Source organism: Galleria mellonella, unplaced genomic scaffold (assembly GCF_026898425.1).
Source record: "Galleria mellonella isolate WM207_F2 unplaced genomic scaffold, CSIRO_AGI_GalMel_v1 utg83, whole genome shotgun sequence".
NCBI classification, from domain to species: Eukaryota; Metazoa; Arthropoda; class Insecta; order Lepidoptera; family Pyralidae; genus Galleria; species Galleria mellonella.
In genome coordinates, this window is record NW_026442162.1 from 2,897,864 (window position 1) to 2,913,265 (window position 15,402).

Consider the following 15,402-nt stretch of genomic DNA (forward strand, 5'->3'; position numbering starts at 1 on the left):
AACTTACCATCAAGTGGGCCATAAACTTGTTTGCTACCTCAGTAATATAAAAGAATTTCATAATTTTAAACATGCCTAATGTATTATTTATAAAAAAAAATGTATGTTATTTCACAGAAGCTAATGTGCTGTGCAGCGGATGTTCTAGAAGGCAAAGGGACCGTTCAAGTGGCTATAACAGTGACTGAACTACTACGGCGTCACAACGCAACTCGAGCCTCGCCGCATCTCGCGTCTGTCGCATCGCCCACACACGCCACCTAGCGCCCGAAACTTGCGCTGGCGCCGCAATCTGCTCTATCTCTATAGTTGTCAGGCCAAAGACGAATCCGGCTCGAAGGACCAGGTAATGAAGAGTATGAAAAGTAGTTATGGGTGTAAGTTTTTATACCAAAAATATTTTGTGATTAATGTGAAAGGAGTTACTAAATGTCAAAATGTTGATCATCGACATGTTATAGAATCTCACTTGCATTTGTCTGTCTACCTTATTAATTAAAGATATTGGTAAAATACGCTATAATTACGAACCGTACATTTGCAATAAATTAAGAATCGAATACGTTAAGATTTGGTAGGTCTTTTTGTTAACTATGTATAATATTGTTGCATGTCACAATGGAATGTGAACATGAACATTTTTATTGGAAATTAATTGAACTGATGCAATGAAAAGTCTGTGAAGCAATGTGTTAGTTGTAATGAAGTATCCTTATGATAAATACAATAATGCTATTGTAGTACAGTTTCTTGTGTTGGTGATTGTATGAAACAATTTAACAGATTGATTAATACAAATGATTTTATTTTCATGATCTGTTTTCTATTGATTCGTATGTAATATTGTTAAATCATATGATTCAATTAATTTCTTTATTTGGCAATGATTGTTAATTATTTCAGTAACATGAGATCGATTTAAACTATGCATTATGCTTATTTCAAAATAAGATCAGCTCCATTTTGTCTGTGAAACTGTTTCTTTTGCAAATTATTTACTTTATTTAAGAGACAAAATGAGTAACACATGAATGTCGGCCACTTAAATTCTCAGGTTTGTCACAAAAAATTGTCGTACGTGTGAGAAATACAAGCTGATACGTACAGGTGAAATTTACATCACCTCATCTTTTGTGTTATCCATGAAACTGAACATTGTTCCAAAAAAAAATTATGGTAGAAAAAGTACAAAAATTTCTAAGCCTTCTTTCTAATCTGACTTCACAATTATACATCCTCTGTCATGCGGGAGATTCAAAATGGGCCCCTATTTTTTTTGCGAAAGACGTGCAGTTTCATTAGTGAGATGTAGTAAGACGTATTTTGCTCTGTAATCGAAAGGGTGTACAGTATACAAAATCCAGTTTTAGTAATACTCATTTTTATGTTCTATTTTGCTTCTTGGATAGAAGTTGTTCAGTTATGTGTATATATTTTAAATTTACAATCGGGACAACGCGACGCGATTATAGATAAATAACAGCTACATACTTGAGTTTTATAACCTATGGGAGTACGGTGTGTAGAGTGGATATAGACAATAATAGTGATAACATGAAGGTGGCCGAAGAAACTGCACGGCCCCCCAGAAGACGCCGTTCACTTCAGTCCTAACGTGACCACGGAGTCAACCCATGTAAGACATGTACTAAAAATTCGGTATATAGTTAAGTCCCGGTTGTGAATATACTCGTATGTGTAAACAACGCGATTGTTAAAATTAACTATATATTTATGCTTTCGATAGATTTCGGCTTGTTATTTTCATTACCCCATGTATAAACATTTTAATATAATTTGTTTCATAATTTGAATTAGGCAAATTAGTCACAATATAACTACCAAATAGTATGAATATAAATAATTAGTTTAAAACTTACTATAAATAAGAATTCACAGTTCTATTGAATCTTGAATATGAATTTTAATCAGTCATTTTTGATAGTCTCCTAGACTATCAAAATTGATATAGAACAAAAAAGAAAAGAGAAAATGCAAACTATGTCTATACATATGTATAATGGAAATTTTATAACCTTGAAGATAGAAACGTAATTCAACAAAGACAATAACTATTACTTCATGAATGATCAAGCAAGTTGATAAATTATTAAATGAAATAGGTATCTAATTCAAATACCTATCGCGGCTTTGTCATGACTTAATCTTTTTAAATCGTAAATTGTTCTACCATAGAGATATAAACCATAAACTTAATGTCCTCGCAAGAGATTTATTTAAGATTCCAGTTAAAAAATGAATGAAATTTTTTCGGTTCTTTCAGTTGTAAGTCGAATCATTGTTATTATATACTTGGATACTAAAGGAACGTCAGTGGCTGCCGAACAAGCGATAGAATACGAAAGTTCATCATAAAATATGCTAACATTGGATTCCAGTTATCTTGAAAATGATGTTGAATCTGCTGTTTTTTTCAGTCGAAATCTTAATCAGTTGTACATCTCTAAATCGCGTAATGAGATTTTTACTTGAAGTACAGGGACTGATAATATTACGAATCGCTACTTATTTGTACCATAGAGATATAAACCATAAAGTTCATCAAACACGTTTTTTACTTGAAAAATTGGAAGATAATATACGTAACTTTTTTTTTACACGTATAAATATACGTGTAAAAAAAAGTTAATCGGTTATTAATATCTTCGTAGACTCGACGTGAATTGCAGATTTATTTGGAATTGCATTTCATATGTTATAGGCCATTGTTCTTTCTTCATTAAATAGACTATCTGTCTATACATCATTAGGATAAATTAGGATCAAATACAGCACATTGAAAATAGGAAAAAACAATTGGGAATTTGTAGTGATTAATGCAACTTTTGTATTTGGTCGTGTATGTTATAGTTTTTCTATACTTGGCGTAAATTGTAAACTGTTTTAGCAATGTTTTTTTTCAGCCGTCTTCAGAAATAAAATGTTCTCAAATCTTTTTTTTTTTCAAGTTATGCTTTCATTATAGACGGTCTCTGACGTATTTTATCAGGTGATAGTGCCCTGTAAGCTTGGGCTACATTGTTATGCAACGTGATTTTGTCGCTGTCTTGCTAGCAGGGTTGACAGATATACGATTTAAATCGTACTCATACTATTATTTGTCTATTTTTTAATGTACTTCTAAAAGTTGACAGGTTCAATTTGAGATTTTATTTTAAACTTTTTGGTTTGAGTCAACTGAGTTTTCCAAATGGACTGTCACTGTTCTAATGAAATGGACAAACAGAAATATGCATTAATATATAATTAACTAGCTTTTACCCGCAAATTCATTCACGTCGCCGGTATTTTGATTATATGCCAAATAGTATATGTATATTTTAAATATACTGTCGGGACTTAATGCGATGAAAAATTACAGGTGAATAGTACCTAAATACATACCTGATTTTTATTGCCAATGTTACGACGTGGATTGCACCACGTCGTGGTCATGACAGAACTGAAATTAGTGGCATTTTCGTATGGCAGCCCGCATTTTCGAAGATATTAGAATTCTCTTCGAAGAGACTGCGCGGGCTGTTCTGGTATGTATATAGATATATATACCTTCATCGCATTAAGTCCCGATAGTGTATTTATTTAAAATGTTTGTCAACAACGCGAAAGCTTAAAATTAACTAGTACATGTATACTAAATTTTATGGCCATTGTTTCAGTCGTTACGCTAACAGATAACAAACGAACAAACACACTTTCACAATTATTAGTATTTATTATATTACAAGAACATTTCTATGGCCTATTTGTTCATTTAAAACATGCCAAAATTGGTTACAAAATGTGCTAAGTATAGAAAAAAATGATTTTAGATATCTACTAGTGACATACATACAATAAGGTGCTTAAAACTCTGCACAAAACACGAATTTACTAGTGAAATTTCGAGTAGTCGTTTACAAATGTTATCGGCACGGTTAGTATGTTGAAATTTAGAAGTGCCTCCATACCGAAGTGTATTAGTGTCCCACTAAAGTGTCTTAGCTAATTAGACAATGTTTCCTGTAGGCCGAAACACTTTAGAATGTACAGAAGCTCTGTCATGCCTCTAATTAAGCAAGTGGCATTAATTAAAAACTAAAATCCAGGTTTTTATCTGTTAAAAACTAATAAAATCGTATAGAAATTAGTACATTCATTTGGAATCTAAATACTGGAGACAGAAAGCTGAATCTCCGTCTAGTGGTTTAAAAGTATTATACTTTATCATAATTAGTATATCTAATTGATAGTATACTTTTAATTTTAAAACAATATACTTTTTGTCTTCAGAAAGAAAGGAGCGGTTTTATGTAATTTGATACTAATTTAATTCTTGTTTACGAAATATCAGAAAATCGCAAAAAAACTATTCAATTTTATTGTGCCATTATATACACCTCTCTTTAGAATAAAATTTTTAAATTGATAATATAGTCAAATTCAGTACATATTATATAGGAATTAGACAGTAATGTCGAAGCAGCAAGAAATAAAATCCATTATTTAGCCCATTATTAAATTTAAATAAATCATACGTTCTCAACATGGGCGATAATGCCCTCTTGTAAGGGAGTTGAGACTTTTATAGGCAGTAGAAAAGCCAATAAAATTAGAGATCTTTGTTATTTACATATAATTGTGACAATAGCTGTTTTAATTTCGCGACAGATGGTAAATAAAATCAAAATGATAATTCTAGGAAAAAAAAAACATTGTCAAAGTTACCAGTGGGCAAAATAAAGTTGAGAAACTATGTTCTAAATAATAATTTTGCTGTTATATCCAATCAGAATTTTTGGTTTAAAGATAGAGATAATTAATGGTGATTCAGACTCGAGCAATATCATAAACAACTAAAGATTTTCTTACATCGAATTCTGTGTAAGAGATGCCATGATTCAGAGCTTCTTACTATTTGAATCTAGCGTTTACCTTCGTATAAAGTTTGACCACACAAGCCTTAATGGATGTTGTAAACACTTTGACTAGAAAAAATATAAATATAAGACATAATTATTGTTAATATCTCATTACAATTGTCAGTGAAATTCAATTGTGCACATAACAATACAACGACAAGTTATTGTATTCAAGAAAAACAACTATAAATTATATTGATTGTAATTGGAACTTTTTATAACGAGTACTAATTAGTGATTGCTTCAATAGTATATAAATGTGTGTGAGACGTTACCCGCACCAATGCTTAAAACAAAAATACAATACAGTCGATATTTGCTGGGGTTCTTCAAAAGGGCGTATTGAGGTTTCTTAAAAGTCAGCAACGCGCGCGTGACAACCCTAGTGTTACATGCGTCCATAGGCTACGGTAACTCTGTTTACCATCAGACGGCCCGTATGCTTGTTTGCCACATTAGTGGTATAAAAAATCAGATGGGACCAAAACCTCTAAATTATGAATGTAAGCTATTAAACCGAAAAGAAATTGTAAACAGTACTTGTCTAAGATTTTACATCATCGTATCAGCCCTTAACCGTCCACTGCTGAATAGAAACCTCCCCCTAGGGAGTTTTGCCAGTAGTTGCCGCACTTGGCAAGCGGATTAGCAACCGCAGTTAGGCTTTGGAGATGTTTTTAGAGACGTTGCTGCCCATCTCTCGCTCTCCCTTAGTCACCTCTTACGACACCCACGGGGAAGAAATGGGTGGTCTATTCTAAACCGGGACCATACGGGTATTTGGGATTGTACGTATTGTAATAATTGTAGGATAATATTGTTATGTGTACAATAAATAGACGGGATAAATTAATCAACTTGACTTACTTCACACTGATAGAAATTTGGAATCAATCGATTCCATTGTGATTACTGTACCATAATTTCGGCTGTGCAATTTGCGTTAGGATTTCCTAATGTTTCTAATTAATATCATATATAGAAACAGTGAATAAAACAAATATAATATAATATAAAACAGAGTATTTATTAAAATATCACTCATACGATGATTGACTCGAATCTAAACGGTGCGTTCACACGAGCGATTTCTTATTTTACTATTTAGTGAAGTCACTCAGCTAATCTGTTATTTTACAATGATTGCTAATTATACGTTTTCGTTAAAAAAAATGTTTCTTGATTTCTCTTAACACTTACATTGAAGGCGCCTCGATTTCATCTAAATGGTACTTTATGTGTAACAATGGCGCAATATACGTCCCTAATATGAATTTTTTTAATAAATAACATAGAATGGTAACCCCGCCTTCGCTACTAGTATACACTAGCGGGGTACGAGTGGTGATAGAAACCGGGTCAGTTACCCCATTGTGATGAATTCAACAAGAATTAATCATGACGATTTCCAAGGGGAACCGCGTGGAGGTTGACCTGACACGCTATATTGCTAACAGTACGCCAGTTAAACTACTTTATTAGCAATCCCTCCCGAAGTAATATAGTTTCATACGCTTCGAAGTCAAAAAGTCTTCTAAATACAAAATATAATATATTTTGTAATACATCATTAATATAATAGCTATCTTTAATTGCTGTGTTAACGTACCCTTAAAGACGATTCAATGTCAAAGCTTGATAGATTTGGTATTTTAATAAATATATTTCTATATTTTATAAACGGCGCAAGATACTTAAAATTTAATTATGTACGTACCTTATTACATAATTCTTCTTCATTTCCTTGTATTCTTCTTTCCAAAATATATAAAAAAACATGTAAATATATAACATTTATATATTCATAACGTAAAACATATCTGTTTCTACCACCGAATTCTGGAACCTTATGGAATTCTCTAATACTCATATAGGTATACGTATTTTAAGATGTTTCTTTTTTCTCTCGTCACTTATTAAACATAGTCAATTTTAATAAATAAGATCACAAATGTTAGTGTGTGTAGCATAGACTAAGTAATCTATTCGATGATTTGATCATATTGTATGTGAAATGAAAATAATTGTTTTGAATTGGTTTAATTTAAAATTAATGTTTAATTATAAATGAAAAAAGCAATAGAATTAAACTGCCATATATTTTGGATATTGTATTAAATGATTATAAACTATGTTATCATTAATTTCATAAATGGATGTATAATTTTTGTTTATTTATGTTTAGATTCGTGTTACCACAAAATGTGAGACGACGAAATGTATAATTATTAATGACGAATGCATTTTATTATAGTCACAAACAATTAGATATTGAAGTCGGCTTTCGTACAACTGACGACTTTACATATATGTACTTGTTTTTTTTTTCAAGTAATTACATTTAATACATGATCTATTCATGGACAAAAGTACATGTATTACGTTCATGATACCAGTCTATATATTATATTATTTCAACATTATATGGTGGTAAATAAATTCTAAAGTTTGTTTTACTACATTGGCGTAACGTCAATTTTTGACAAATTTGTCAATAGTGTTTTGTTACTAGACCGAAGACGATTGATGTCACTGTTTAAAATAATGTTCATTCAAAAATATGAATAAATATATATATATTATTCACACAGAAAGAAAAGTAATGTTTTGAATATTTATCAAAAATTGTCGATTTTGTAGGTCGATTGATCTTAATTTTGTGAATACCTAGTTCATACGTCGTCCGTCGTCCGTCGTCCGTCGTATGAAGAGTCTTTATAAACTGTATAAAATAGATTTAAGGATTTAAAGAACTGACAGTTAGAAACGAGTCTTTGTCCTATTCAAAGATAATGTGCCAAAGACTATGGTTGAGGGATTTCATTGTAAAATAATATAAACGTCTGTGTAATGCACTGGTCTCCTAATATTAAGTACGTAGCAATACCGTATCCTACACACGTGTTTATATGTAGATAAAAATAAAAGCATTATACATTTTCGAAAAACTTTTGTTTCTTTTATTTTCCTTTTATTTCTCGAATTAAGGAGTCAAGCATTCGAACCTGGAAATTTGAAGTCTTTCATTCTTCGAATTACTTGTGTTTAACCAATAAAACTGATAAATTTTCATAAAATAAATGAGCTACAAAAATAAATATTAGATTCTAGCACTAACTTGACTGCTGGCACGCCGATTAATACGGGAGACTGAAAAAAACCATTTCTCCCATAACTGTAAAGTAAGGACTGTGTATTTGTATATTTCTAATTCAATGATTTTATGTAGGTGTTATTATATAAAATGAAAATATGTTTCAGTAAAAAATGTATAAGAATCAAAAATAAATCCTGCATCTCTCCGCTGAAAGTCGAAATTACTTTTCAATAAAACTTATTATAACAGATTGGTAGGAGTTGGAGGACGGTTCATGAGCAACATTAAACAAACCCATGTCTAGAGTAAAAAAGCTATTTGTTATAAAGTTGCACGTAATCCTGTATTATGGTGCAAGTGATTATTTTTAATACAAAGGGCGTGGCTCGTGTAATCGGTAGACAGTGACTAGCAAGTTAGCCCGCCCCGCCCTCGGGAGCTGGCGATGGCGCAGTCAACGGCGCCAACCTGTATTACCTAGTTATCTTCTTATTTCAACACTTGCTTTTCCCGTAATTTTTTTTTTTTACAACACAGGAGGCAAGCGAGCATGCGGCTCACCTGATGGTAAGTGACTACCGCCGCCCATTGTCACCCATAACACCTACGGCATTGCAGGTGTGCTGCCGGCCTTTTATAAAGGAATATTTTCTTGAAGGTTATGTTGTCGTATCGGTTTGAAAATACTGCTGCTGGAAGTTGATTCCAAAGAGTGGTTGTGCGTGGGAGAAAGAAGGTTGTGCGTGCGTGGGTGCCTTGAAAAACGCACGGTGGAGGACCGCCACTCGTCCAGATCTTGTCCGCGTGACCGGAATATAACGTAGTCTATATACTCCATTCTATACAAGAAGGTATGTGTGTCATAATGATTGGTTCAGCCGTTACGATGCTCAGAGATGACAAATAAACAAAGTTTTACATAATAAGGATTATATGGATACTTACATAAAAAATTCGCACTATGCGTGTGTTCAAAAACTATTTCGAATATTTTACTGAACTAGGTGTTATCTTGTGGATTTATATCACAGGTTATTTAATTTGAATTATTTTGTTTAATTCCGCTACCATTGGTATGCGTATGCCTGCTAACACTCGAAGATTCACCACTACTAGAAATTTCACGACCTTCCATATTAGCTATCAATCTCCGACTATTTTATTCACACATATTTTGCGACACGTTTTTCATCTGCAAACAAGGTATTTTCAGGCAAATTATTAAATTACTGCTTGGAACCTAGTGGTACATTCGATACTAAAACTGCGAATTAGCAGTTTCGTACGTACCTGTCTACCTAGTACCGTAATGTACTTCAATTGGATTTTATTAAAAAAAGAACTAACTAGATCAGATTAATTTCATTGGCATAACAAAGAAATCGGTTTCTTTGTAATAGAGAGTTGACGCCGATTCATCGGAATTCATTCACCATTAACTTCACTAACAACAAAAAAAGGGTAGAAAACCAACTGGCATTGTTAATTTAACGCCAACTGCCTTTCTACAAGTATTATTTACATTTCGTAAAATCATCGCCCGAGTTTACAAGTAATTAATTAAAGGCACACAAAGAGATTGGGGAATTAGAACGCATAGACTCGCCCGCTTTCTTTTTTAATTGTCTATGCCGCCATGACATCGGTCTTTTGTGATAATGGAGGATATACGTTTTGTGCTAAATCGAGCAGAAAATTGGTAACTTTAGCGCCCCTTGTTATAAGGCGAGGGTGTGTGTTAATATAAAACAAGTTATATAGGAAATATAACCTTATTGTAGTTAAGTAGGATAAATAATATTACAATTTGACGTTTATTTTACCTACAATTACAAAATAAAGTAATTAGTGCTCTAACTAATAAGTACTTTTTTAAAGCAGTGTTCCTTGAAATTTGTGTATAATTTTATTCATTACTGTGCTTCCTCTAAATTTCTCTAATATATTTACTTAATCTCTATCTTTTCTTACCCATTTCTCTTATCTGTCACATGCATTATTTATTATTACAATTTTATGTATATTATGTACTAGCCGTTTCCCGCGGCGTTGCCCGCTTCTATGTAGTTTCCGTATATCGTTCCCATTGGAACCCTTCATAAATCCGATCTTATATTGTATTATATACTTAAATTATACTTATATACTCAGGTATTAGTACCTTCATTAATTTCAGCCAATTCAGCTGATCGGTTATTTTATAGCATTTAATATGTGATTCTTTAGATTGACATAACTTTTTTATTTATGGACCGATTGAAATAAAACAAACACTATATGTTACGTGGAGCGAAACGCAATGCATTAGTGAAAATCGCATTCAAATCGGTTGAGTCGTTTCTGAGATTAGCGTGCACAAACGTACAGACAAACAGACATAATTATAAAAATAATTTTTTTGAGTTCTATTGCGTTCATAAAGAGCCCCCTTCCCCCCCCCCCCATAATATTTTTCTTATATATCTTTCATGCACAGACAGCGATTAGTCACAATTTTTTATTATATTTATTATATGTATTTTTCAGTTTCAGCTTCAATTTGTTTTTATTCTTATCCTCTATTCTTTTTATTTTGCTTCTATGCTTCCTTTTTATCTTATTTTAGCTTCTTGGTACTTATTATTTTTTGTGTATTACACAAATTCCAGTTCTAAATATATTAATGTAATATTCACTGTATTTGCATAGAAAGTTAGAATAGTATAGATGGCAAGTACATATTTATAGCAATAATAAGGTACAAATCATAATATGTATCAGAAAATAATTCACTTGTCAATAGATGCATGTCGAGATATAAGTACACGCAGGCCTTCTTGTTGCCACATTATGAACGGAGGATACGAGTAGGATGTCTCAATTTACCTTTGTGGACCAGGACACTATGAAATTTTTAATAATTTTAGTTTTAAATGTAAAAGTGTATTATTACCTCTGATTACCGATCTTTATGAAACGAACACATATATTAATTAGTATGAAGAAAATACATAGGCTACGTTTTATTTCAATGATGCGAATGAAATAATGGATAAAAATGTATATTTAAAACAATGTACGTCATTGTGCAATCCAATCAAAAATAAAATAACATTTCTAAAAAAATACATAATAACATATCTTCACAATAAAATATAATGGATTTATTTATAAATAATTTAAGGATACCTAAGTTTCACAAATTCTCTTATAGAAAGGATAAATAAGAAAAAAAAACTGATTAGGTAATATAAAATCAACATGTCATAATAGTTCCTCAACATGAACTAATAGTATGTACATCAGAGAGTACATCATGTATTACCAGAGGGAGACTTTGTACAAAAGTCGATTGCTTGGGTACCTCTGTCCCATTCGTGTTCAACCGTGAAGCAGTTGTGTTTGCATGGCTGTTTCGGTTTGAAGGGTGGGATATGGCGTGAATTTACTGAGTACAGAGGAATAACACCTGAGTCCTCAGGAATGGCAACGCATGGGGGGTATCATGGGCGAAACAGTATACTCTGTTATGTCCATGGTACTGCTCATGTCTATAGGCGACGGTTACCACTTTTCATCAGGTGAGCCGTCAGCTTGTTTGCCATTCTAATTTGTATAAAAAAAAATATTAATTTTGTAGTTAATAAAAGTTTAAGAAAAATGACAATCAAATAATTTTATCCTACTCCTCTCTTTCAATTTGGTTGCACTGTAAATAAAATGTAAAGATGTTGGTCAAACGAACAGGCACTGGTCCAAGCATGCTGTGCAGTGTGGATAATTCTGTCATCTGTCTATTCAGAGGCGTGGGTGAACTCTGAAACAATTTTGTTAATAAATACAAGTACCTATAAATACGATTTTAGTGTCACCCTACAATATAGTCCTTTGGAGTTCTTTTTTAATGGATGATAATAGAATGGTAACCCCGCCTGCGCTATCGGGATACGCTGGCGGGACTCTAGTAAGGGATGATAGGTGAGGATGAAAAGGCAAGTCAGTTAGCCTATCATGACAAATTCCACTAGAATTAACCACGATGAAACCGCGTGGAAGTCGACCTGACAGGGTGTATTGCTAGCAATGGGTCAATTAAAGTCCATTACTAACAATCTCTTTCTCCCCCAGTCTATTGGAGTTTAGCACGTCTACAAACTGTGAAGTTTGTAAATATTATTTGAAATAAAAATTGAGGGATTAAGAAATAAGAATATTTTAATAAACGATTCGTAGTGCACGTAGTTTTATATAAATTTCGTCACAACTATCTGAATGAGTGGCGATATTCCACCGTGCATTTCTACAGAACTTTTCTTCCACGTACAACCAATAATTGAAATCAAATCTCAGTAGCAGTATTTTTGAAAAGATACCGCATTGAAATCTTAAAGAAAAAGAGTATATTCCTTCTTAAAAGGCCTGCAACACATTTGCAATTTCTCTGATGTTGCAGATGCGTATAGGCAGCGGAAATCACTTACCATCAGGTGAGTTACATGCTCGCTTGCCCTCTATGTTTCAAAAAGACGTACATCAAATCCTATTAATATTACAAATGTGAAGGTTTTTATGGATGGATAAGTGGATGTTTGTTACTATTTCACGCAAAAACTATTAAACGGATAAATGAACTTTGGTAGACAGGTTATATCCTAAAATAACGACACAGGATATTTTGTATAATGATTCAGGTGAGTAAAGTCGTGAGATATAGTTAGATCACTAAAAATATATCCAGTATACCAAGCTACCTGACCAGTCACATCCTCCTCTTACAGACAGTTACCCGTGCCCAGCAGTGGGATACTAATACGTTGTTAATATAAGTTTGTGACTCTCTTCTCTTATACTCTGTATACAAAGATTTCCTAAAAATTCAGAAAAAGCAAGTAACCCAGTGGTATGAATTATTTCAATAATAATCAACAGTTAAATGCAGTAGGGTGTAGGAGCGCGGGAGTGGGCGTGAGATCACGCTGTGTGTGACACGGCGATAGCTGCGCGCGCGCCGATTGTTAACTCATTTTAGAACGACCAGATTAACATAGCTTATGGTGAGATGTATGGACTAAAATTAATTATGAAATACCTATTACTAAATTGTTATAAATATTATTTAGTAAACTATTGATATAAGAGTTTAATTTGCAAATTATTAGTAATCACCAGAGGGAGACTTTGTACAAAAGTCGATTGCTTGGGTACCTCTGTCCCATTCGTGTTTCAACCGTGAAGCAGTTGTGTTTGCATGACTGTTAAGATTTGAAGAGTGAGATATGGCGTGAATTTACGGGATGGACAGGAATAACATCTGAGTCCTCAGGAATGGTAACGCATGGGGGGTATCATGGGCGAAACAATATACTCTGTTACGTCCATGGTACTGCTCATGTCTATAGGCGACGGTTATCACTTTCCATCAGGTGGGCCGTCAGCTTGTTTGCCATTCTAAGTTGTATAAAAAAAAAACAAAATAACAATATAAAATGTCTATTATTAATGTCATGTCTACAACGATATTTCTTTATTTAAATCAGAGTTTCCTAAACCAGCCGGTAGAGGCGCGTTTAAATTTTCAATACAGATTATCACTGTGTCGCATTGTTTGAACTCATACTATGGACTCTATAGCATTAATCGTATAATATCCTCACCTACATTTGCATTCGTTGACTGTCCGAATATTTGTTTTCCGTCTGTTGATGTATGGTGTACATAAATTTACCAGTGCCTGAGGCCTTTCCAATTATGTTCCGCGCTCACACTCGACCGTTCTTGTATTTATATGAAAATGAACATGTGTGAATAAGTGTACATACTAGAGTCCAAAAATCATTAATTGTCTTAAGGAACACCTGGCTTATCAGTTTTTAGAAATAGGTGTAGATTTTTATTAAATAATATTTTTTTAATAATTAACTGGAAATTGCATATAATTAATTAATTTATTTGTTTTTCTGAACTGATTTTAATTATTTTAAAATTGTTCTCTCTCTCTCAAATTAAACTCTTATCCCCTTATACATATAAACTAAAACCTACTACAAGCCTACTTTAATTGTTACATTATTTTGTCACTTTCATTCAAACCGAGAATTCAAAATAAAAGAAAGAGATAAAACAGTTCAATAAGTAAAATAGGTTTATTTATTTTTATTTATTTATTTAAGGCAAACAAACAGCTAAAATAATACATAATTATATACTTAAATAGTAATTTGGTAGCCACTAGAATTTGCACAAAATAAAATACAAGTAAACGAAACACTAAATTAGACAATATTAAATTAAACAAATATAAACAAAATTAAACAAACAAATACTATTAAAAATTACAGCAACAATGTCAATAATAATGTTCAGGAGTTAATAAAACATTTTTTCAGAAAAACACATTATATGATTATTAGAGGTTTGACCTTTTTTGAATAAGGCGGTGACAATTGCAAGAAGAATTATTAAAATCGTTAAGTACCTAAATACTTAAGTACTGGATTGGTATATAAATGCTTACACATTTTATGTATTTTATCAATTTACTTACGAATAAACTGTAAACTATCCACTGCTGAATAGGCCTTCCCCTATAGAGGGCTTTGCCTATAGTTGCCATAGTTGCTTGGCAAGCGGATTGGCAACCGCAGTTTTCTTTAATGAATGACAATTGAATGGTAACCCCGCTTGTGCTAACAGTATATAATTGCGAGGTACCAGTAAGAGATTATAGGTGAGAATGAAAACGCAGGTCAGTTAGCACATCGTGATGAATATACCTGGAATTGAACATAATGGTTTCTAGGGGGGACCACGTGGAAGTCGACCTGATAGGATATATTGCTAGCTATAGGACTGGTAGTCCGCATTACTAACCCACCTTTCCCCTCAACAACAGCAGCTAGGCTTTGGTGATGTTTTAAGAGAGATGCTGCCATCCATCGACTATTAAGTTCCTTTAGTTACTTAAGACACCCTCGGGAAAAGAATGGACCACATTCTATGCTAGGACGAGACGGCAAAATCATGTTTGTGAATTGTATCTGTATTACTAGCTTGATTATTATAATTGAATATGTATATATTGTTTTAAAAATAGTACATAATTATAATCACGTTGGTCAAATTGACTATTTACCGTATGTTTCCTGTCACGAGTCTAAACACATTGACAGATATTGACTAATTGATAGCTTGACTTATGAGTTCAACGTCTAAAAAGTAAATTAACGTGCCGTACACCTCACACGTCAGTCAGCTTAAATATATCCTAAACATCATTATAATAATAGTCTCTATTTGTTTGTGATAATGTGCATTTTTGTATGTATAAATTTTATATTTGTGTAGTTATTATAATGGACGATTGGACATGTGTAAAAAAACGGCTAAAGCTTATTAAACCCTTTT

At 32.7% G+C, this 15,402-nt stretch overlaps 1 protein-coding gene across 1 annotated transcript in view; it reads left to right on the forward strand.

Moving 5' to 3' along the window:
- The window catches only part of LOC113517057 (leucine-rich repeat and calponin homology domain-containing protein), a 68,718-nt gene extending 66,506 nt beyond the window's left edge, over positions 1–2,212 (forward strand). Inside the window, exon 11 of the mRNA XM_026901587.3 lies at positions 118–2,212. Within this exon, the coding sequence (XP_026757388.1) occupies positions 118–264 (147 nt within the window). The 3' untranslated portion in view covers positions 265–2,212. The remainder of the gene's footprint in view (positions 1–117) is intronic.
- Positions 2,213–15,402: the final 13,190 nt, after the last annotated feature.